The sequence below is a fragment of the Podarcis muralis genome, chromosome 12, assembly GCF_964188315.1.
Source record: "Podarcis muralis chromosome 12, rPodMur119.hap1.1, whole genome shotgun sequence".
NCBI lineage: Eukaryota > Metazoa > Chordata > Lepidosauria > Squamata > Lacertidae > Podarcis > Podarcis muralis.
Window position 1 is genome coordinate 15723922 of NC_135666.1, and position 21947 is coordinate 15745868.

Sequence of the window (21947 nt, forward strand, 5' to 3'; positions counted from 1 at the left end):
AGTGTAGGTTTTAATGCATGTGTTTCTATTATATTCATTTTAAACCAGGTGATTATTTTTTTTAATGTGAAACTGGATTTTTTTTTAAGGATCAAAAGGGGGGGGGGAAATCACTTGTTTCTTTAATAATTTATTTTTATGCGCCAACATACCAGTTCAGAAAACAGTACCAGAAACCTCACTGTCATAAGTATAATACAATATGGATCAGCCTTCCCTAACCTGGTGCCCTCTGAATATTTTGGATTACACCTGGGAAGCTGATGAGAGTTGCAGTCCTAAATATTTAGAGTGTACTAGGTTAGGGAAGGCTGATACAGGTTATATAAGTGTCAATGATTATGTTAGGCCAGTTCACCTCAGTAAATTTCCCTGCAGTAATTCCTACATGGGCTAAGTATCCCCCCTTAGAGTCAATTGGAAATGCCCAAGTAAAATTCATTGACAGCTGTTTAAGATCCTTCGCATTTCTTGGCTTGCTGTCATAAGTAACATCCATTTGCCTGGCTAAGTGGCAGTACCCTAAACTAGTATATACAGATGAGTTTGGATGGAAACATAATTGAGTTATCATCTCACACAGGGCTTTTAATCACATTTATGTCACTCTAATAGCAATTTCGATTCTTTCACCAGGATAACCGATCAGTTTGTATCTCCCCCCCCCTTTATCTTTTAAAGACAAAAACTACCAGAGATATAGTAATATAAATGTGTGTGCTGACACTGTCGTGCTATTTAAATATTTCCGTGTTGAGTCTATTGCAAGCAGATCTGAATGTATGACTTGACACTAATGCGCCAGTCTCTGTCAAGCTATCACCCAAAAGCTTAGCAGATGGAATGCCAGAATATGACAGCACTTGCTACGATAAGGCCTGCCTGGAATTAAGCCACAGGTAGAAGAACAAACATAGACGCAGCAGCCCTAATGACCAGAGGAAAGCAAAGCATTCAGTCAAATTAACAGCTTTGCATACATGCATTGACAATGAACGCAGAATACAAAAGCAAATTGCACACTGTCCCCAGATAACTACTGTCAATATAGAGAATCACTTCTGATGGAAAACAAAGAGTAACAGAAACTTGTGGAAGCTAAAATCCAAGCATCAATATTTGCTGATTTAGGAATGGAGACTGCGAGAATCTAATCCCCTGTCTTTTCTCTAAGAAAACTTGTGGAAGGAGCTGCAAGGAATTTGGAAACATTAGCATACCCACCAAGTGTCCCAGGGAAAAATGGGAAATCCTGTTTTTTCGTGTGAGATTGTGGTGGCCATTTTTGGTCCTGAGATCTCTTGTGCCACGATCTTACCCCCCAAAAGCACTCTTTTGGGGGACAAGATCGCAATGTGGCTCACATGACTTGCCCGAGAGCATGTCCCGGAAGATGCACACTCCATTTTTTTATCAGAAATATTTGGACGGTATGCATTAGTGCTGTAGTAAAGCACCAATCCTGTGCTATAGTAACTTCCTCTAATCCTACTCCAACAGGGAAGCAGTGGCTTTGAATCTGGGACCTGTACAAAGGTCTCATTGCATCAAATCTGACATGAGGATACTTTTTGGCCTTGGGCAATCACTGTCTCTAGGCCTCAGTTCCTCATTTCTTAAATGGGAACCATAAATAAACTGCCTCAGAGGTCTGTTATGAAAGTTAAATACAGCGAATCGCCTCACAATTAAAATAACAGTGGAAATTATAGTAGTAGTAGTAGTAGTAGTAGTAGTAGTAGTTGGAGGTCTTCCGATCAGCAGGAAGTCTTACAGATGGCCCAAAATACCTTCTAGTCTGTAGACAAGGCTAGAAACAGAGGGAGAAGTTGTCTAAAGAGGAGAAGACCTCTGGAACACAGTTCTTTAATAAAACTATTCGTTGTTCAACTCCCCTGACCTGTTTAGGTCTGCTGCCAGGACATCATGATGTTGTGTGTTTCCCAGCCCTTGGCAGAGGCAACCAATGGTGTGTAGAGAGAGAAGAAGGGAACACCCAACACGATGATGTTATGCCATGTGAAAACAGGAAACTCAACAGTTTTCAGTGGCAGCTCAGTTTGGGGTATAATCTAGCCTCCCAAGTGAAACCACCCATAAATCTACCCCTTACCTGTTGGTCATCTGCATGAAGATTCTTCATTTGCTTCACACCCTGGCTTTTTGCAAATGGATTCCCAGTTTGTTCAGTAATTCCTTTCCCTGGTACTTAGCTTAGTTCATTCAGCTGATGTGCTTTAGCACACCACTGAATGGGGAATAGGTTTAAATCTGTTCTTAAGTAAATTTTATGACTCAAGGCTCTAGTTTGGTTTTAACACTTATGCTGTGGCTTTAAAGTATCTGGATGAGTGGTGATATACATACCAAAGGGCCAAGTATAATGGAAAGATTGCTGTACTGGATAATGATTGCTTCCAACTATATGGCCTTTCAGGTCAGCCAGAGATGGGTTTAATCATGCTCAATGGTGCAAGCCATTTTTAAGAAGTCTAGTAGGATTCGGTCACAGAATAAGCCATCACCATCTGATTTCGAACTTGTGGAAGTTTTCTTTATATAATGTGCTTTGCTACAGTGTGGTACAACCAAATATGATCCTCTGCTCCTTGACAACTGGATCCAGCAGAAATCCTGCTAGTATTACCAAGGGGTATGGAGCGATGTCCTTGATCATGATAATCAGTTTAAGAAAAGTGGGTGCCATATCTTCTGCCCTGGCTTATAAATATATCACAGTAAAGATTCTTGGGACAGGAATTATTTGTGGTGGAGGACAGCCACTTCCAACAGGAATGGAGGCAGAGAGGTAAGAAGAATCTATTTCAGTTAGTATTGCAATCCTATATACACTTACACCTGGGAGTAAGACCATTCAACAAGGTAGAACGGGGTTCCCCAACCTTTTTGGATCTGGGGGCACATTTGGAAAGCTAAGAAACCAGGGGTAACACCACAAAATACCCATTTCACAGAAAACAAACAAACATCCAGGTAATGTTCTACACCCTCCAAACAGACAACTCCCCCCAATGTGACCCCTCCCAACCAAACATCAAAATATTGGGAGGGGCAGGGGACCTTGGCAGGCGCTGAGGGTGCTGTGGGGGTCCCTAGACTCTAAGTTGGGGACCTCAGCAGTAGGACCTACTTTTGGGCTGTGCTCTTAGTGCGGTAGAATGTCTAATCATCAGTAGCATCAAAGGAAAGTGAGAAAGAAGCAAGTATCCCAAGCTGTGAAGGGACACTTGGTTATGTTCCGTGCAGGAGCCCAACAGCACCAGCAATGGGGAAGCAGGCGGTTCATGCTTCCAAGCAAGGGTGTCCTTACCACTCAGGAGCAGCTGATTGCGCCGGTATGAGGCTGGCAGTTGACCGACATCTTCTAGTCTATGGCTCATTACCCGTGAAAGGTGTCCGGTGTGAGAGAGGCTCCCCACAATAATGCTATGCAGGTACACAGGCTCGATGAAGTAGCTGAGGAGAGCACCTTGTAAGCCGAGGACGTTCCACCTGCAAGAGGAATTCGGCAGTGAGAAAGGGGTTCGGCAGGTGACAAAATAAGATACAAGAGAGCACCCTTTTTCATTTGCCTTTTTATCCTGGGGAGAAATAGCAGACATCTTCAGCTGATTCCAACTGTAATTTTTGTGACAGATGATGGACCTTGATGCAGGCCAGAAATTCAGAATTCCCTAGCTTAGAAATGAGAATCTTACCTTTCCATAAGAACATAAGGAGAGTCTGCTGGACCAGCCAAGTGGCATTGGCCAACCAGATGCCCATGGGAAGCCCATGAGCAGGAGCTGAAGGCAACAGCACTCTCCTGCGGTTTCCAGCAGCTGTTTTGCAGAAGGAGACTGCCTCTGGCAGCGGAGGTATACGGAACAAGCAGGCCTCTCTAGTTGACCTTTGGGCCCTCTCCAAAAGTCATACACTGCTGTCCCCAGGCCACAAACCTCACCAGTGCTGCTCCACACCCTCCCAGTGTTCTTTAACTTGGCTGAAACCACATTTGAACTGTGATTATCTCACTTGCTTTTCTGGAGGGAGGACAAAAAGAGATGTTGTGGGTGCATGTAGAAGCACCTGGTTTTTCCATGGCTGGAATTTAGCCTACCACTGGCATGTGGCCCCAAGAAAGGTTGCCCATGAGAGTTGTGTCTCTCGGGCTGAAAATTGTACCCCTACCCCCTGGACTCCTATTCATCGAAGATGCCATCCATGCACACACAATGGAAGACTGAAAGATATGCATCTCAGCTTAATCGCAGTTGATGTTTCATATTGGAGGAAGCTGGATTGAGGGAAAACATATTAAGCAGAAGCATTTCTCAAGAAACGGTGGGATACGCATGGATTGTGGCTAACATCCTGTGTACTCATTGTCGAACACCTGGCGGAAGTGGGCTGGAGCCAGAATAGACTGTGATGTGTACACACAGTCTTACACAGGGGAGAATAGGGGTCCTTGTTTGCCTACATGGATTGAGAGGCACCAGGGTGGTGATGGTGGTAAACGAAAGCAATGTAAGCTGCAGGCAGTGCAAGAATTCTGATTCTTCACGCTTTTGCTATTGAAAGGGACACTCATTCTTCTCCCTTCACATTTGGTTGGGGCAGATCCATCTTAAAACACACCAATCTGCTGTCACCGTTCTTAATCTGGCCCTTGGTTTCTAGGCATTAATGTTGACTATTAAGGCCCTAAGCATCTTGGGTTGATGGTACCTTAGAGAACTCTATTTTGAGCATTCCTGTGCATGAACATTTCCAGGCAAGGCTCTGTTTCAGAAGCCTTCTACATCTGAGATTGGAGTTACATGCACTCAGTTTTGAAGCCCTCTGGCTGACCTTGGGTCAGTCACTGTCTCTCAGCCTAGTCTACCTCACAGGTTTGTTGTGAGGAGAAGCATTGCAGTACCTTGAGCTCCTTGGAGGAAAGGTGGGATGAATGTGATAAATAAATACAATTAACCCACTAAGAGCAGGAGCTTTTTCAGTAGTGTCTCTATTTGTGCAATGCTGTCCTCTATTAAGCCCATGGGACTCTCTGCTGGCCTTTAGGAAGCAAGGTGAAGACTTTTAATTTTGACAAGCTCTTGTGGGGTATAAATAACCAAAATAAGAGCAACAATAACATATGTTAATTGCTTTTCTCTGAACAAAATCAGTCTATGCATTTACAAAAAGCCTCGCTCCATTCTTGAGCAGCACTCCTGAAATGCTTTATCACAAAAATTGTGGGTTGTTTTTTTCCCAAACTTAGTTGCTCATGAGCTGAAATATGCTTGACATTTTAGAGCACTACAGAAAGGGTTAGAGAGATTTTGCTATTTAAGGCAACATCCAGTGGTTGCTGTGCTTAAAAAAAAAACGCATTTAAAGTGCAAATCTGTACCAGCAGGAAGCATTATGTAGCTAATTTCTTACATCATTGTTCTTTTCATTAATTAACATTTCTCAACCGTTAGTGCAATAATTGCGGTGCCTCTGTGCTGTATGTCTCTTTCCATGATTAATAAGGAGCCATTATACTTCCCTTTCCTGAAGCAGTCAATTAACACGAAATACTTTCCATTAATTACTGAATGTTTAAAACCAGCATGCTGTACCTGGAGAGCAATCTGCTCACAGAACCTGTGACAAAAATTGCTTTCAGAAGTTCTTTTGAAATTTTATTCCACACGCGAAAAAGAGCAAACCACAGGCAGTTTAGTTGGCTATATTAATTTGCTTCAGAAGCAGGGTCTGCCAATGAGAAACATCTTTTAATCTCATGGAAGACAAGGCAGCCATCTGGCTGCTGAGGATTTTGGAGTGAGACTGCCCCTCTCTCTTCCTCTCTAAACGCAGGTCATTAAAGTAATGTGTTCATCCTACATAAAACTCAAATGGAAGATAAAAGGTAATATTTATATACAAACAATTTAGTCCCACCATTTAAACAGTCGTTGGTTTTATGAAACATTTGCTTTGCTCTTATCAGATTTGCATAACTTTGTGGTGCCACTGCTGCTGAAGAAAAGATATGCAGAGATGTGTGTGGTCATTTCTACAGATGTCTACCTGTCTGTCTCATTTAGGCTACACGCTGTATAGTGTACACATTTACTTGGGAAATGATGGGAGTTACTTCTGAGTGGACACACAAAGGATTGTGCTGTTAGAGGCAGAGCTTAGCTGGAAAAAACCCTTCCAAGAATGGAAGCATGGAAAACAGTGTCGAATTCTCTGAAGTTATACAGTTTGGGATTTGATAAGTAATAGACTAAAATCATCAGAAAGCAATGATTTATTCGGGGTAGAAATATGTGCATGAACTCAGTAACACTTTTGATGTTCAGATTAAAAAACACCTGCCTCATTTAATTTGCTGGAAATGAAGAAGCATAGTATCTGCACAGGGGGGAAAATATCCAATGTTTAAATATGGCTACTTATTGGCTATAGGGAAAGCTCCGTTGAATTGGATCTATCTAGTCCCAGAATGATGTCTTCTTCAACAGCTAGTATTCAGACGCATTTGCTGTTTCTAAACATGAAGATCCACTGAGCAGTTTAAGAGCTCTAACCACTTCTGCCCCGCTCCCCCCAAAAAGAGCTACTTCATTTTGCAATTCCTGTTTTTCCAAGACAATGTGTGGCTGCACTTGCTCAGACATTTACCCCACAGAAACTTATCATGTCATGGCATCACTAGGCATAGAGGAGGAATAATTACAATTGGTTGTTAGAGAAGCAGGTACAAGTAAGAAGTTACTAAGTTGTGAATGCACATATCTTCTCGCTTTATCATGCAATAAATATACAGTTACAGCAAAATTCCAACCAAGTCGACTCAGAAGTCAGTCTTATTGAATTCAGTGGTGGTTAGGATTACGGTCATGGGCATGTGAGGTTAGGGTCACAGCCTTAGCTATTTACTCTATTTATATATCACCTTTCAGCAGGAACTCAGTTCTGGTACCTCTCAGGTAGGCACCATTGCCTACCTGATATGAGAACAAGGGAATATGATATGAGAACAAGGGAAGAATTCATGGTGAGTTCTGACAACTCTTTCTGCCTTTCTGTATTTAATCGAGCAGCTCTTTGGCTAAATTTGAATTGATTGATTAACATTCACTCATACCCTTTAAATTACCCCCTCCAATTGATTAATCAATGAAAGCCGTCATTCCCAAACTTTCCCCCACCATGGACCACTTGAAAATTGCTGAGGGTGTTGATGAACTGCTTAATTACCATATTTTTCACTCTCTAAGATGCACCTTTCCCCTCCTAAAAAGTAAGGGGAAATGTATGTGCGCCTTATGGAGCGATTGCAGGCTGCACAGCTATCACTGAAGCCAGGAGAGCAAGAGGGATCGGTGCGCTTCAGGGATAGCCCCACAAAGCCTCCTGAGCGAATAGGGAAGAGCACTCCCTCTTCGCTCAGGAGGCTTTGCGTTGCTTTCTTATTTATTGTTTTCCTCCCCTAAAAACTAGGTACGTCTTATGGTCGGGTGCATCTTATAGAGCGAAAAATACGCTGTTTTCCTGCCTCTTGTAGCAATGGTAATGGTCTGTGCTAGAAGCTGCATGATTTTTAATTCTATATTATGGCTTCTTTTGTTTCTTATATATGGTGTTTTGTTGTACTGCAACTTGAATTCCATAGAATAGAAGAAACAAAAGAAGCAATGGAAATAAATTAAAAATCAATATGAATATTCAATATGATGGATGTGCTATTTCCTGTCTTATACCACAAATCCACAGACACACCATGGACCACCTAACTGAAGTTTGCAGAGCACAGTTTGGGAGCTCCTGAACTAAAGCTTTACTTGCAGAATCTTCTGATTATACCGATTCAGTATTGCAGCCCCAGGTAGTGAACTCATTTCGAAGCCCAGAGAGGAGCTTCTGGAAATCTCGGACCAAAAACCAGGAGTAAAACCACTTTTATCATGTGATCTTCTCTTCAAGTGAACTAGGCCTAACTGGGTAAAGGAAAGTAAATTAGCTTTAGTCATAGAACAATTTATGCCTCTTCAGGAACAAAAGTATCTATGGCGAAACTCAGTTCTGGAGGAGGTTTGCTTCTGTTAGGTGCAAGAATGCTGCTGTGATTTTACTGCTTTCTCCATGGGCAACGTTTTCAAAATTAACATTATTATGCAGAGTAAATGTGCTGTTACATTCCAGCTTCTCAATATATCAAACTGACTTGTCTAGGTAAGACATATGATGGATTGTTTGACTCCCCCCCCCCCCTAATTGTGCAAGACTTTTAAAATGCCCCTTTCAAGGACATGTTCCCTACTTAGATAACATATTTTAAATAACTTTTGTCATACTGGAAAAGAAACCTGCTGGTTTACCTGCATAATGCATGGATTTAAACCAAATTATCTCCACAGAACCCAGGTGATCTGAACTGGCTTAAATTACACTGTGGACAGGGCTGTTATAGCTCCTTGTTTTTGATATGGGGAGTATAACACTGGTACTAGGGGCTTTGTCCACTGCCATTACTTCTATATTTATTACAGAAGTTGGGGTGGTCATTCTGCTTTCGGTACATCTAATTCCTACAAACATATGTGGTCCCCATCTGTCTATAATTGAAATGGCAGTAATGACATAGAAGGTATCAGAGAGGAGATAGTCTTCCATTCAGTAGGTGGCACTTCCCCCACCTTTTAAAATACCGTATTTTTCTGTGTATAACACTCCCCCCCCCCGTGTATAAGACGCCCCCCTATTTTGGGGGACTCAAAATTAAGAAAATGGGGGGAGATTGCCCTTGTGTATAAGACTACCCCCCTTTTTTAACATTATTTTTTGGTAAAAAAAAACCCCTAGTTTTATACACGGAAAAGTACAGCTGCCTAACATTACATTTAAGAATGGGAGTTGCTGTCCAGGGTCCTGAACAGCCAGCTCCTGAAAGCCCCATCACGTTTACCTATGGCAATAGACCTGGGTGGATCCAACGGCTGAAATGGACCATCAGTTGCTGTCCCAGGTCCTGGAACACCAAGCATGGTTACCTCCAGCAATAGTAGGGGCACCCAGAGTTTTCCTGGTCAACCTTTACCCCTTTGGTTCACCTCTACAGTACGTAATGTCACTTATACTGTGTTGGCTCTGCTCTTCCTGAGTCTGATGTGCACCATCACAAGGCTTTCCTGTTTACTATGCTGGAGGATCATGCAGCCAATTATCAAAGCTTCCTCCTGTATTTTCACGCAATAAGGATTGTTATTCATGGTAGTCTCCAGTCTGCAGAACACCTGTGGTTTTTCTAGTTACATGACAATTCAGCTATTATTGGTTTGGAAACTGGAACTACTACATTAGGGTTTGATCTGTATTTTAGCAGTGGGTGGTTCGTCTTTTTGTATCTGACAGTGAAGGACCAAGGCCAAATTCTGATTGATGCAGAAAGGGGTTAAGTAAGAAGAGAGAAGATTGCAAATAGACTTGTATCATCTGTGCAGATTGTCTCTAGTTGGGGGAGCTAGTTGTGTTAATTGATTTCCACTTTCATTAATAAGCTGCAGATTCCAGGGTCAAACCTTCCAAGCCAGCATATGCGATCCTGATAGCCTGTCACTAAAAGACATGCAAAAACTTTGATGTTTTTTATAGTTATCTTGGAACATTTTTCTTGCATGCAACTCATTTTGCTGATATCACTGTGTAAACAATTCTGCTTTAGCGCTTAAGCCTTTTCATAGGTGACATTAAGCTTTTCAGGGTCCCAGTGGAAAAGGAAGGGAGACTCCCAGCAGATTGGCCTGGAAAGTCTGAAATATGGTGCTCATGTACTAATCCAGGGGGTGCCAACATAGCACTTGTGAGCACATAATAACAACTTTATTATTTATACTGCACCCATCGGGGTATATGCCCATGGAAGCTTTCTCTGATGCCTGCAGGGTCCCCCTCTCCACCCACCCATCTCCTGGAATTAGGCTTGAAACAAGAATTCTGTTCTAGCCAACAGTGTGTGTTTGGCTGCCATGGGGTGTGATACCCACAACACTGTTTCTGGTTTGTAAATGTGTCCCTAGCCCCCAGAAAGTCATTGACCTATGTACCAATCAGTGGACAGAGCAGACATCTTATAAAAAACACATACACTACACCCAGGAAGTTTTAGAAATTTTAGATCCTCCTCTGGGCAACTCCCTGTAGCTTTTTGTTCCATCTGCTTCTCAAATTGTCCCCAAACTGAAGTGCATTCCACTTTAGCTTCCTGTTACCCATATATAATGTATTCTCAGACCATTTGTCAGCACATTGGCAGGGCCCACTGACACTGCTGAACCCCACACTGGGAAGTTGAGTCTGTGGAGTTGCCATTTTAAATCATATCAGGATAATTGTGGGGAATTGTAAATCATGGCTCCCAGTTGCCCAATGGCACTGCCAGCTAAGTATGTGGCTGATATCTTCCAGCAATATGATATTAGGCATTTCTGATGTTCTTAAAATGGACTTGGAATGCAGAGGGTAGCACTGAATTTTAATTTACTTGGGATTAACATGCACAAAAACTGCTGAATGCTGTGAATGATAACTGAATGGAGGGAAATGCTTTTTTGATGTTGCTTACAAATACCTTGTGAGCAAGAAAGTATGATAACAGCTGTTGGGATAAATTATTAATTGTGCATTATTTGCTCAGCTCCAGTAATTCTTTCCAATATATCAGAAAACTGCTACTCTGGTTCTCCTTCTCTTTGTAAGTCATGCAAAGTAGGCTGTTTTCAAGGAACTGGGGCCAATGTTCTCGATGCGGATTTTTTCTCCAAATCGCTGAAACCCCCAAAGGACAATTCAATCAAAGGACTGCTTACTCAACAATCTCATTTAGGCATATATGAATTCGTTTGAGCGTTTGGACCCCATGAAAATCAAATCAGCCAATATATGAACACATGAGATCAGTGGTGTGCAGTGAAATTTTTCACAGGGGAACATTTAGGGCCAGAGGCACTAACTTGTGAGGGTGACATATGTGTGAGCATTACACCTCCCTCCCTAAGCCAGGCAGAAGCTTCCCAGGCTTTGGGAAGGAGGCACCAGGCTTTAATACACCAATTTACCAGGAACATTTAGGGGACTAGCCTAAATGGGGAGATATAAGGATGCCTACCTCCCCAAATATATGTTTCTGTTATGGTGATGTTATGGACTGGCAGGATGCAGAGGAATGGTGGGAGGCATCAGCTGGGGAACCCCCAAGGGAAGAAAGCTGAGAGCCAGGAGACTGGTAGTGGAGCGATGATGAGTGGTCAGAGGGAGAAGAGGGAGCAGACTGGGAGGAGAAGGTGTCAGAAGTTGAAGAGGCAACAGGGTATTGTGAGCAGGAAGCATCTGTGGCAGAAAGCAGTCCAGGACCAGAGGCAGAACAGGAAGTTGGAGAGGAGGGTCCAAGAGACAGTGATGAAGCAGACTGATTAATAAGCCAGTGGATCTCCCCCTCCTGCTGTGACCAGCTCCCCTCACCCTTGGTGCTTTCCTGAGCTATTTTGTTTCTTTGAATAAAGAGACTTAATGTCAAGGCTGGGGTCAGATGCAGGTTAGCACGAAGAAACAATCAGCTGTCAGTGAAGTAAACTCTTTATTCAAGGAAATGGTCTACAACTCAGCAACACTTCCCAGTAGGTCTTATCCCTGTAGAGCAGTTGCCAGAGCTGAAGGTCCCACCTTCCACCCTTTCTAAGGCTCCTCCCCTCCTAGGCCTAATGAGCACACCAACTTTTCCCGGTAGGAGGTAGTTGCGAGGACAGAAGGTCCCTGCCTTCCACAGCTCCCTAAGTCGTCTCCTCTTCCTGCACTCTGTCTGGCCCTCAGGACTCCCAGGACTCTCCCACCTCTCCAGGACACAACTCTCGCAAGCCTTGCTCCATTCCTTGAATGCCTTTGCCTGGCTGGAATGTGTTCTTGAACTGTGATGGTGCCTCTTGTTTGCCTGGCTGGAAAGATACATATGGGTGTGTGTGGAAATACCTGATTTTGTATGTGTGTATTGTGGGATGTAAGAATCAAGTGCAGTCAAACACAACATTGCTAGAGTAGACATGAAGGTTGTCTCAGTCCTCCAGCCGGAACTTCCGACTTTCCAGGACTGAGACGAAACTTCCTCTATGTAACTTGAGATGGGCGTGGCCTCTCCTGAAGTAGAAAGAACCAGAACCACAGGCTGGCAACCATCTTGTCTCTCTTGTCTCTATTGATGCCATCTTAACAACAGCACTACTAAGATGCACCCTTGGCTCCAGGCCAAGAGAAGAAAAGGGGGGCTTTCTCCCATAAGGAGATAGTCACCACATTTAAACTATGTTCTAACCTTTTAAGACTACCTTCTGGGAACCTTTGCGTAAACAGATGATTACTTGTGAGTAAACGTTTTATACTTTACAGAAGACTGTGTAGCGTCTTATTTTAGGAGGGATTAAACGGGGAAAATACCAGGAAATATTTACCGAGACTCTAACGAGTCTGAGCAAGCTATCTGCTGTGTCTGTGTTTAAAAAGGGGGGATGTTAACTCTGCTGATTTTGTTGAACTTGAAAAGACAAGTTGGGATAGCATATCTTAGAAAATCTATCCTCCCCGCATCCATAAACATTTCCACATGTATGAATGAATGAATGAATGAATGAATGAATGAATGTAGTCTACTGTACAAAGGTAAGCTTGGATACACAGTCCCTGCCTGTTTTGCTACCTGTTCTTGCTATCCACTCCAGACCATTGCCGGGTCTGCTTCCTTCAAAGCCCCTCTGTGAGTTCATCCTCACCGGGACTGGACAGCAACACGAGCAGTTTCTTTCCTTTGAAAGGTGGCCTATACATTCCACTCAGTGCAGAGATGCCACCCAAAATAGCACTCCTCACCCTACTGCAACATCTAGCATATAGGGTGTGGTGTTATTGAGTTGTAAGTTTCTCCTGCTCCCATCAGGCATGTCCAATGGCACAGAGCAGGAGCAAGGAATCTCGCAAGGTGATGTCACTAGACATCATGGCTGGGAGGGGATGGCAGGAATTATGACATTTCTGACAGCATCCTTGTGGCATGTGTAATGCGTGGAATTTAGAGAGAAGACAGGTGGAAGATGAAGTAGGAAGTCTTGACAGCCAAGAAACCTGGAAGAGTCTGAGCCTCACCCCCAGACTGAACCCAGAAGCAGAAAGAAGTCCCCCAGGGAAGGATCTCAGATAGAACCAGGGATGCTTAAGGGATTTGGTTTCTGTGAGTTCCAGTGCAAGTTGACCTGATCTGCACCTTCTGAGTAAAGCACAGATTGAAACAACTATCCTTTGGAATATGCACTTTTCTTCATTTTACAACACAGTTCTCCTTTCAAAAAGTACTGAAATGCTTTAAAAGCATATATTTTAAGGATAAAATATGTTTAGAATTTAAACATTAAAATTTTGGGGGTACTTGAACAAGAGTTTACATATGCATTTAAATATCAAGTATTGTGTGGGTTAAAAATATTTTTTTTAATTCATTTGGAAATGGGATAGAATGGATTTATGAATGAACGCATGTGAAATGGACATGGGCCACAAATAGAGTGATCTAGCCATTCCTAAAAAGAGCCCTGGTGGCGGGTAGATGATCACTAAGGGGAACTTCACCTCTATTGCCTCTCTTCTTCTCACATTAACATGTTAAGAGCTGTCTAAAACCTGAGTTCATATTCATATCATTAATAAGTCATAACATTCACAACTGGAATACTTTTGAACATCAAAACAAAGATTATGCCTTTGATCCTGGAAACACAGAACATGACACTAGATTGCCTTATTTTACAGCTGTGGATGAATGTAAGAAATCTTTAAATACTGTAGACTGATTTTGTAGTGGATGAAGGCAGGTTTCTTTGGAGAAAATGAAGTTCTGGACACTGTATTGCAATTGAATTTCCCGTCAATATTAAATATAATATTGGTTTCTGAGTTTATATTTAATTTACTGTCTATTGACATTCAGAAAAACAGAGGCAGTGACAATATGGTTTGGAACCCTTAATTTACTTAGTCATTCTCTTCTGCCTGAAATTTGATTTTGAAACTCTGGTCATTCTTGGAAGAAACAGGGAAATTGTGTTGGAGACTTTCCCCTTCCCTCTTTGAGAAAATGTATTACAACAGGGGAAGATTTAACCCAACAATATTATTTTGCAATATTTTCATAGTCTGTGTGTCAGATTATTTCAATATATCACCATTGGACTTTTTGCTCATTCCTATGATTGGATCAATCATGTAAAAAACAATTGTGACTGTACAATATTCAAACAGATCATCTACTAAAAGTGAGAGCAAAAAGTAGCGTTTCTGTGCTGTAGCATCAAACCATCACAAACAAACAAACAAACAAACCCTCCTCCAAAAAGCATTACCATCCTCATATGTACAAAATCTTAAGGCCTGTGCATGGATTCAAGTCTATCATTAAAACGTTGGCCTGAGGCATTTTGCACAGTGTGTTCCACATCGCAATTGCCCGTCCAGTGCTCTTTGTGAACTGACACTGCATACCCCAGAATCCTCTACAATGCACAATAGGGTCTTCGTCAAGCAAGTCAAAGTCCTTGAAGCTAGACAGTCTGAAAACCACTGTTCTGAAACATCTGAGGAACAGATGGCAACCACCCCAGGGGAAGCCTGAGTTACCAAAGATCAAATCTATCAAAATCCTAATAGCTCTGATCCAATGGCTCCTGTATATATGTGAGAGAGCTGATGCACGTGGAACATATTCTGATATCGAAGTGCATGGCTGTAGCAATGTTCATGATAGGTGGTTATGGTGGCTACCATTTCCTTAAGAGTTAATTAAATTTACCACCAGAAAACAATCACCGTTTATAATTTTAATGACATTTCTGTGCTTGCTTGCTGCCCGACCGCTTAGCAATTTCACTATAAAGTTACCTGGCAATTTTGTCCGTGCAAGACATGGTGACCAGCTGCTCCCCCAATAACACGCCATCCCACATTTGCACCGCACTGGGATATCGGGCTGGAATGGTTCCTTCCCCAGATTCAATCTTCGTTCGAAGGTGCCCACGGTACTTTCTTACTATGTGCTTAATGCTGTTCACTGGAATGGAAAAAGCAAAGCAAAGCAAAGCAAAGCAAAGCAAAGCAAAGAAAAGAAAAGAAAAGAAAAGAAAGGAAGCGTCATTGATGATAACAACAGATCAAGAGCTTTTATATTTCTCTTCTAAGGTGAACAGTGATGGGCCAAGTAGAAGCAGAGGGAAGTGGTACTTCCCTCCTTCTCCATAAATATGATCTGGAATTTGCACATTAAAGCTGTACCCTATACACATTTACAGGGGAGTAAGCCCCATTGCATTCCACCAGGGATGGGCAACCTTGCTCAGCTTGAGCAACCTTCTGGGAGCCACATTCTTGTGGTAGGTGGAGGCAAAGACAAAAATGGGTGGAACAGTGACTAATACTTTTGTACAGTGGGTTCGTTTCTGCTAGGGCTGGGCGATACCTGGTTTTCAACATTGTGATATATCAGCAGCTAAACATTGCGATGTACTGATATATGATGATGTCTGAAATTGGAGATTGGGTGTGCGGCTGAGGGAAGGAGCAGCCATGGATATTTTGCATGTGGCTGATATACACAGAAGCTCTATTTGCCTGGGCAAAACTAGAATTAGTTGGCTCCAGCTACTGTTGGTCTCTCTGCCTTTTGCCCCATGAGTCCCAATGGACACCACCCCCTAGTGACTAATTCTCTTTTCCTGGATGCTTTAGGCTGTGATTTTGCACACTGAACTCATGGGACTGCCGCTGAGTAGACATGGATAGCATTGCATTGCCAGGCTGTATCCTGCGATTGGCTTCCTAGCTTCTGGCTCATTTGTGTCAGATGCTGCCCGCTGTGGAGGATGCGTCCTGAGGAAAGGCAAAGCACCTTTTCTGCCTTTGCCGCAATTGCAGGTGCCAGCTGTGCAGACTGAGCACAGCATCCCCAGTTGGCCTGCCATGCTACCATCCTGCTCACATCTGGATGCTGAGGATTGGAACGGCTGGACCAGTGCTGTTTATTTCAGGAATAAGTGCCCTCTGGTGGGAAGCTTTCAGATGTTCCATTACCTTGCCTAATTTTCTCCTTGTTTCATCCTTACCAACAAAGAACCTCATAGAGGCTTTACGTAAACCATGCCTCTCCTTTTTCTAACCTTGGCTGGCCTACTCTTTGATTTTTCAGATCTGAAGTCCTCAAATTGCAACCAAAGCACTGCACTGCCTTCTGTATTTCAAAGCTTGAAAATTAGAAATGGCAGAAGGGAGACATACACACACAGACATGCCCACAGATGGAAGGCGCTACCTGAAAATACCAGCAATTCCAGGACGGGGTTGAATACACTGCAATTTGCATGACTTTGATTATACTAAGTAAATGTTAGCTGACAAGGATCAAAGCCTGAGCAAGGTGCATTGACAGGCATAATTACCAAATGCAAACGGATTCAGACACAAATAAGAGCCTGCTCTTGACAGGCATTCTGCAAACTTCACTCCTATTCCAGGCAGATTTCGGGAACACCTGAGACCTACTTTTACATGTTCATTTGTTTGGGATGGAAAGAAAACCCATAGGGTCACCAAGCCCAACCGCCTGCCCTAAGGCAAGATTCTTCAAGGCACATTAGTCAGCCTGCCAAAGATTAGCCCACATCATGCAGCCCGCACCATGCCACCCACATGCAGATTGAAACAGCGAAGACAGGGCACCCCATTGAGATATGTACAGAGAACAGAACCTGCATACAGTTCAAGCAAATGAGCCAGGTGGACTGCAGCTTGAAACTAAACAATTAAGACTTCTGTGATGGGAGTAACGGATCACTCGTTCCTAACAGTAAAAACTGCACTTCTTACTGCATTCGTGCAGCTGCATGTAGAAAGCAATGTCCACAGTCCCAGAGACTTGCCCAGAATGCACCACTGCCTTGGACACCACCTGACTGTACAATCAATGGAGCCTATGTGATTGAGAGGTTCAGGTTTGGGCTTGGACATAGTCAGCCCTCTCAATAGCCTGAGAAGCCATGGACAAAATATGTCAAAAAAGAGCAAGCTGATGTTGAATTCCAGCATTTTAGGACCAAAAGCTTTGGACCAGCTCTGGCCAGCAGACCACTTTCTACCAGGTAATGGGCACCTCATTTCCCGTTACAGTCATAGCTCTTGTTACGTTCGGTTCAGGTTACGTCTTTTCAGGTTGCGTCCCGGAAGTACCGGAAAGGGTTACTTCTGAGTTTCGCCGCTTGCGCAGGCGCTCAAAATGACGTCATGCGCATGTGCAGAAGCGGCGAATCGTGACCCACGCACGTGCAGGTTGCCTTCTGCTCATGATGTGAACGGGGCTCCGGAACGGATCCCGTTCACAACCAGAGGTACCACTGTACTTAACTTGTTATTTAACTGCTATTTTTGCTTCAGCTTCTTTAAAAAGGCACACCTCTCAATATTTATTTTCTCATCCACTGGTAAGCCACAAGCTCCAGCCGGCTGCTGCTCTCTTCTTCAGTTTGATCCGAGCCTCTGTGGCTGTTAAGTCTTCCTGATTTTTGCATCGCTTATTCTCCCCCTTGATTATCTTCGCTAATTGCCGCGGGGAGGGGAAGGGAGGGTGGTAGGAAGGAGCAGGAGGGAGGGAGGGAGAAGTCAGCTGAAGATGCTACTTCATCCGGAACAAGATGTCAACCCGACCCCAGCATTAGAGAGGGCCAATTTAAAAATCATTTGGAGTGGGTTTATGATGTGTGCCTGACTAGACATTAGATGTGTAAATCACTGCTCAGAGCGTCAGAGAAAAGGGAAGAAGGAAGTGAGGAATTATTAGTATCAATTTTGATCCTTTGAATGTATAGAGATAAATCCTCCCCTCCTCCCCCTTTCGTTCCTTTCGTTTCTCTTTTTATATATAAAAAAATCTAAAATACTGTAAGTTCAATTATTTTTGCAATGATTTGCAACTAGTCAGCCTTTGTGTTATGACAGACGATGGATTTTTTTTTTTAGTAAAAAGCAAATTAAGAATTCTCCACTCCCCCACCTTAAAAAAATATAAAAAATTGCTGGAAATGAATGGTGATTAAACAGAATCACAAGAGTAAAAACCTGTCTGAAATTTACGTGTGGCTGCCTCAGAAGTTCATTTTCTATTTCTCTGCTTCACTGCATGCTACTCCCCCGCCATGAAGGGGGGGGGGGTGAGGCCTCTTGCACCCTCCCTTTTATACTCGCTTCTCAGTTCATTACGATAGTTTGTTTATAAAGGCTTGATAGAGCGCTTGGAAACAAAAGCGAGTTCAAACGGCAATGAATTCCACTAATCCTTTGGATGACAAATGCATTTGTAATAGGGCTGAAACCTACAAGCAGATGTCAACAAGGCATTATGTTGACTAATTGGTGAAGGACAATTTTAATAGGTAGGGATTCAAGCTGAGGGCACAATTTTGGTGCTCTTAGCATTGTTATAATACAGTGGAGCATGAATTCCAGATAGCTAACCTTGATAAAGGTAAAATAAAAAAAAATGAAGAAAAAGGTAAAGAAAAAGAAAGCCCAACAACTATCTCTCTGATATCTTATATCTAGGGCTTGCCATACGTCTGGAAAATTCCAGACATATATGGAAATTGGATGCCTAAATTGGCTTCCGGGGGGATTTTTTTTTTAATGTTAAGAGATCTCCAGAATTTCCTGAATGTATGGCAACCAGTTGTTTTTTGGGTGGGTGTGTGTTCCTCTCCCCTCCCCCCCTTTGGTTTTTTTTTAAAAAAATAATCAAAAGATTTATGGGGAAGGCTACACCTCGGCGGCAGTGGAAGTGATGAGAGGGCTGTGTTGGAGAAAGGGGTGCATTAGGGTCTGGCCGTTTTCAGGTTTTTCTGGGGGGCGTGGTTCTTTTTTTTTATTTAAAAAAAATTGCATGGTGAAAATCACTTTCTTTCCCTGCTCGAAGAAGAAGAATCAGCTCTTGGAGATGCTGGCGACGGCAGGGGGTGGGTGGGTTCGTTTGCTTGTTTTTAGAGGTTTCCTTAAAATAGCTCAACTTTTTGAAATATGGCAAGCCTACCTTATACCTTAAACAGACATATGCTTTTGTGGGGTAGAACCGGTTTCAATTTTGCCATTTTCATGCATTTGATGGAGTGTTTTTCACCCAAAGTGAAAAACAGCAAGGCTGTGTCCTTAACCTCACAGTTGTACTTGGAGACTGAAAATAACAATACAATGTGATATTTTCTGAAGTTTAGCCTTTCCCCTTTCTTCCAAATTGTTTGATCTCTTTAGTAATTTGTTTTAAATGTCTGCTCTGCTTTTGGGAGTGCAGTCCCATTATGTGTTTTACAAGCTAGTCTCTGACCATAATAATAAATAATAATAATAATTATTATTATTAGTAGTAGTAGTAGTAGTAGTAGTAGTAGTAGCAATTTGTCATTTCTGGGTCTGGATTATAACAGAATGTCTGAAGTAGAAAACACACAAATTAATCAGAGGAATTCAGATTCTGCACAGGTGGTTTGCTTGGAGATACCAATCAAAGCAAGAGCAGCTCGAAGGTTTCAAGAGCATTATTTTTAATTGCTAATTGCATCGCTCATCTAAAATTAGCACTTGAGCACCTCCATTTTGAAGGCGTTGCAGGGCCCATAGGGCAAAGCATGGACACCTGATGGGGAGAGAGAGAGAAGCACCTCAATTAAACGAGCTTAAAAATCCTGGCTGCCATTTTGTATTTACTCTTCAAAAATGAATTCCGAGAAGCACAGAGGCATAACGGAATGTAACAATATAGTTTTACCTATAATTCATTGAGGAGTAGGCTCTCTATGGCTGCTAGTCATGAGGGCTACATTACGACATTCAGGATCTGAAACAGCATGTATTTGAAAACCAGAGGTATTTGATTATTTAGGAATAACTTTCTGGCAGTAAGAGCTGTTCAACAGCGGAACAGTCTCCCTTAGAAGTTGGTGGAATCTCCTTCTTTGGAGGTTCTTAAACAGAGGTCGGGTAGCTGGCCATCTGCCAGGGTTTTTTTTAGATTCGACTCCTGCATTGGACTTGGGGTCCCTTCCAACTCTACAGCTCTGATTCTACTCCAGTTGCTGTTGTGTTCATGTCCTGGTTGTGGGTTTCCCATTGGCATCTGGTTGGCCACTGTTGAAAACACTATTCTGGACTAAATATATTGGATTTTGGTCTGCTCTTCTTATAGTCACACAACAGAGAGGAGCAAACACAGCTGGAGAGAGAGAGAGAGAGAGAGAGAGAGAGAGAGAGAGAGAGAACAAGAACAAAAGCCAGGACTCGAAGGAGACTCTCCACTATTCACATAAGGTCTGGCCAAATTTGTGTACTAGATACAGCGTTTCAGATACTGCCAAATGTTTTGCGTCACTGTGGCTCTCCTGTGCCATTTGTGCTGCAGCGCTCAAAGGGAGTATGGCTATACATTCCATAATATGCCATGCGTTCACTGTAGCAAGATGCCCACAGTGGGAAACTCATGGGCCGGTCACACATAGGATACTTTGGGTTTTCTGTGCTTTGGCTGGTATCTCTTCACCCTGCTCCCCGCCATCCACCTACCCACACTGATGCACATAAGTTGAGTAACCTCGGTGTGACCAGCTTGGAAACTTAGGTTTCTGCTTCATCATTCTGACACATTTAAATAAAGGGTTTGGGGCAGTGATTTAAAGCATTTTAGCATACATAAGGTAAAAGGTAAAAAAGGTAAAGGACCCCTGGATGGTTACATCCAGTCAAAGGTGACTATGGGGTTGTGGCGTTCATCTCGCTTTCAGACTGAGGGAGCTGGCATTTGTCCATAGACAACCTTCTGGGCCAGCATGACTAAACCGCTACTGGCGCAATGGGACACTAACGGAAACCAGAGTGCACAGAAATGCCGTTTACCTTCCTGCCACAGCAGTACCTATTTATCTACTTGCACTGGTGTGCTTTTGAACTGCTAGGTTGGCAGGAGCTGGGACAGAGCAACGGAGCTCACCCCGTTGCAGTGATTTGAACCACTGACCTTCTGATTGGTAAGCCCAAGAGGCTCAGTGGTTTAGACCACAGCGCTGCCCGTGTCCCATTTACCTTTAGCATACATACCTTGGAAAGACTTTCCTCCTTATCTATTTTTATTCTGAAATGGTACTGTAACATGGAATGAACAATGAGCCTTATCAAATTACAAGTAACCTTGTATGTTTTTTCAATAGTCCAAAAAAGGAACCTTTGCTGAGGGGCTTTGTTGCTAGCAAACTTATTTTGAATCAAAATTAACGGAGGTTAATGTCAAATGACCAAATAAAACTTTAATTGATAAATGTATTGATTCAACAGGCGGGCAGCCCTACTGTTTATGCCAGAGAGCCTGTGGCAGACATGTCTATTTGTGTGCTTCCTTGAGAGACATGTTTCTGTGCAGTGTGGTCCCCTGCTAGCTCTCTTCTGGGGGAGGAAGAATCCTGACTCTGTGCCTCACCCTCAGATTACCTACAAACCCAACGACCCAGATGTCGTGGCTGCATGCCGATCCTGTTGCGATGGAAGCACTACAGAAATGTGTCTGCCTCACAACTCCAGCACAGCTGTAGGTTAATAGGCAAGCAGGAAGAAGACCACATGCAGAGAAGATGCAATGGTGTGTTTCAGACCTAACGGGACTGTGGGATAAAACGGGAGCTGGGCTATCAGGAAGTCAATGGCACAAGGCAAGACAACATGTTAGCAAAAGATAGAAAAAGCAGCCTGGGGGGGAAGACAGCAGAGGCAGCCTCAGGGCAGACTTGATTTGCCTGCCTCTGCTGGTCTGTCTAGAACAGCAAAAAATGCAGGCTATGGAAGAAAAATGA

The 21947-nt window shown here is 43.0% G+C and overlaps 1 protein-coding gene across 3 annotated transcripts in view; it reads right to left on the reverse strand.

Moving 5' to 3' along the window:
• Nucleotides 1-21947, reverse strand: part of ADARB2 (adenosine deaminase RNA specific B2 (inactive)) — a 362541-nt gene that overhangs the window by 15349 nt on the left and 325245 nt on the right. For all 3 annotated transcript variants that reach the window (XM_077936765.1, XM_028750756.2, XM_028750754.2), the window contains 2 exons: nucleotides 14962-15130; nucleotides 3332-3513 (listed from right to left, as the gene is read on the reverse strand). In XM_077936765.1, the coding sequence (XP_077792891.1) occupies nucleotides 3332-3513; nucleotides 14962-15130 (351 nt within the window). The remainder of the gene's footprint in view (nucleotides 1-3331; nucleotides 3514-14961; nucleotides 15131-21947) is intronic.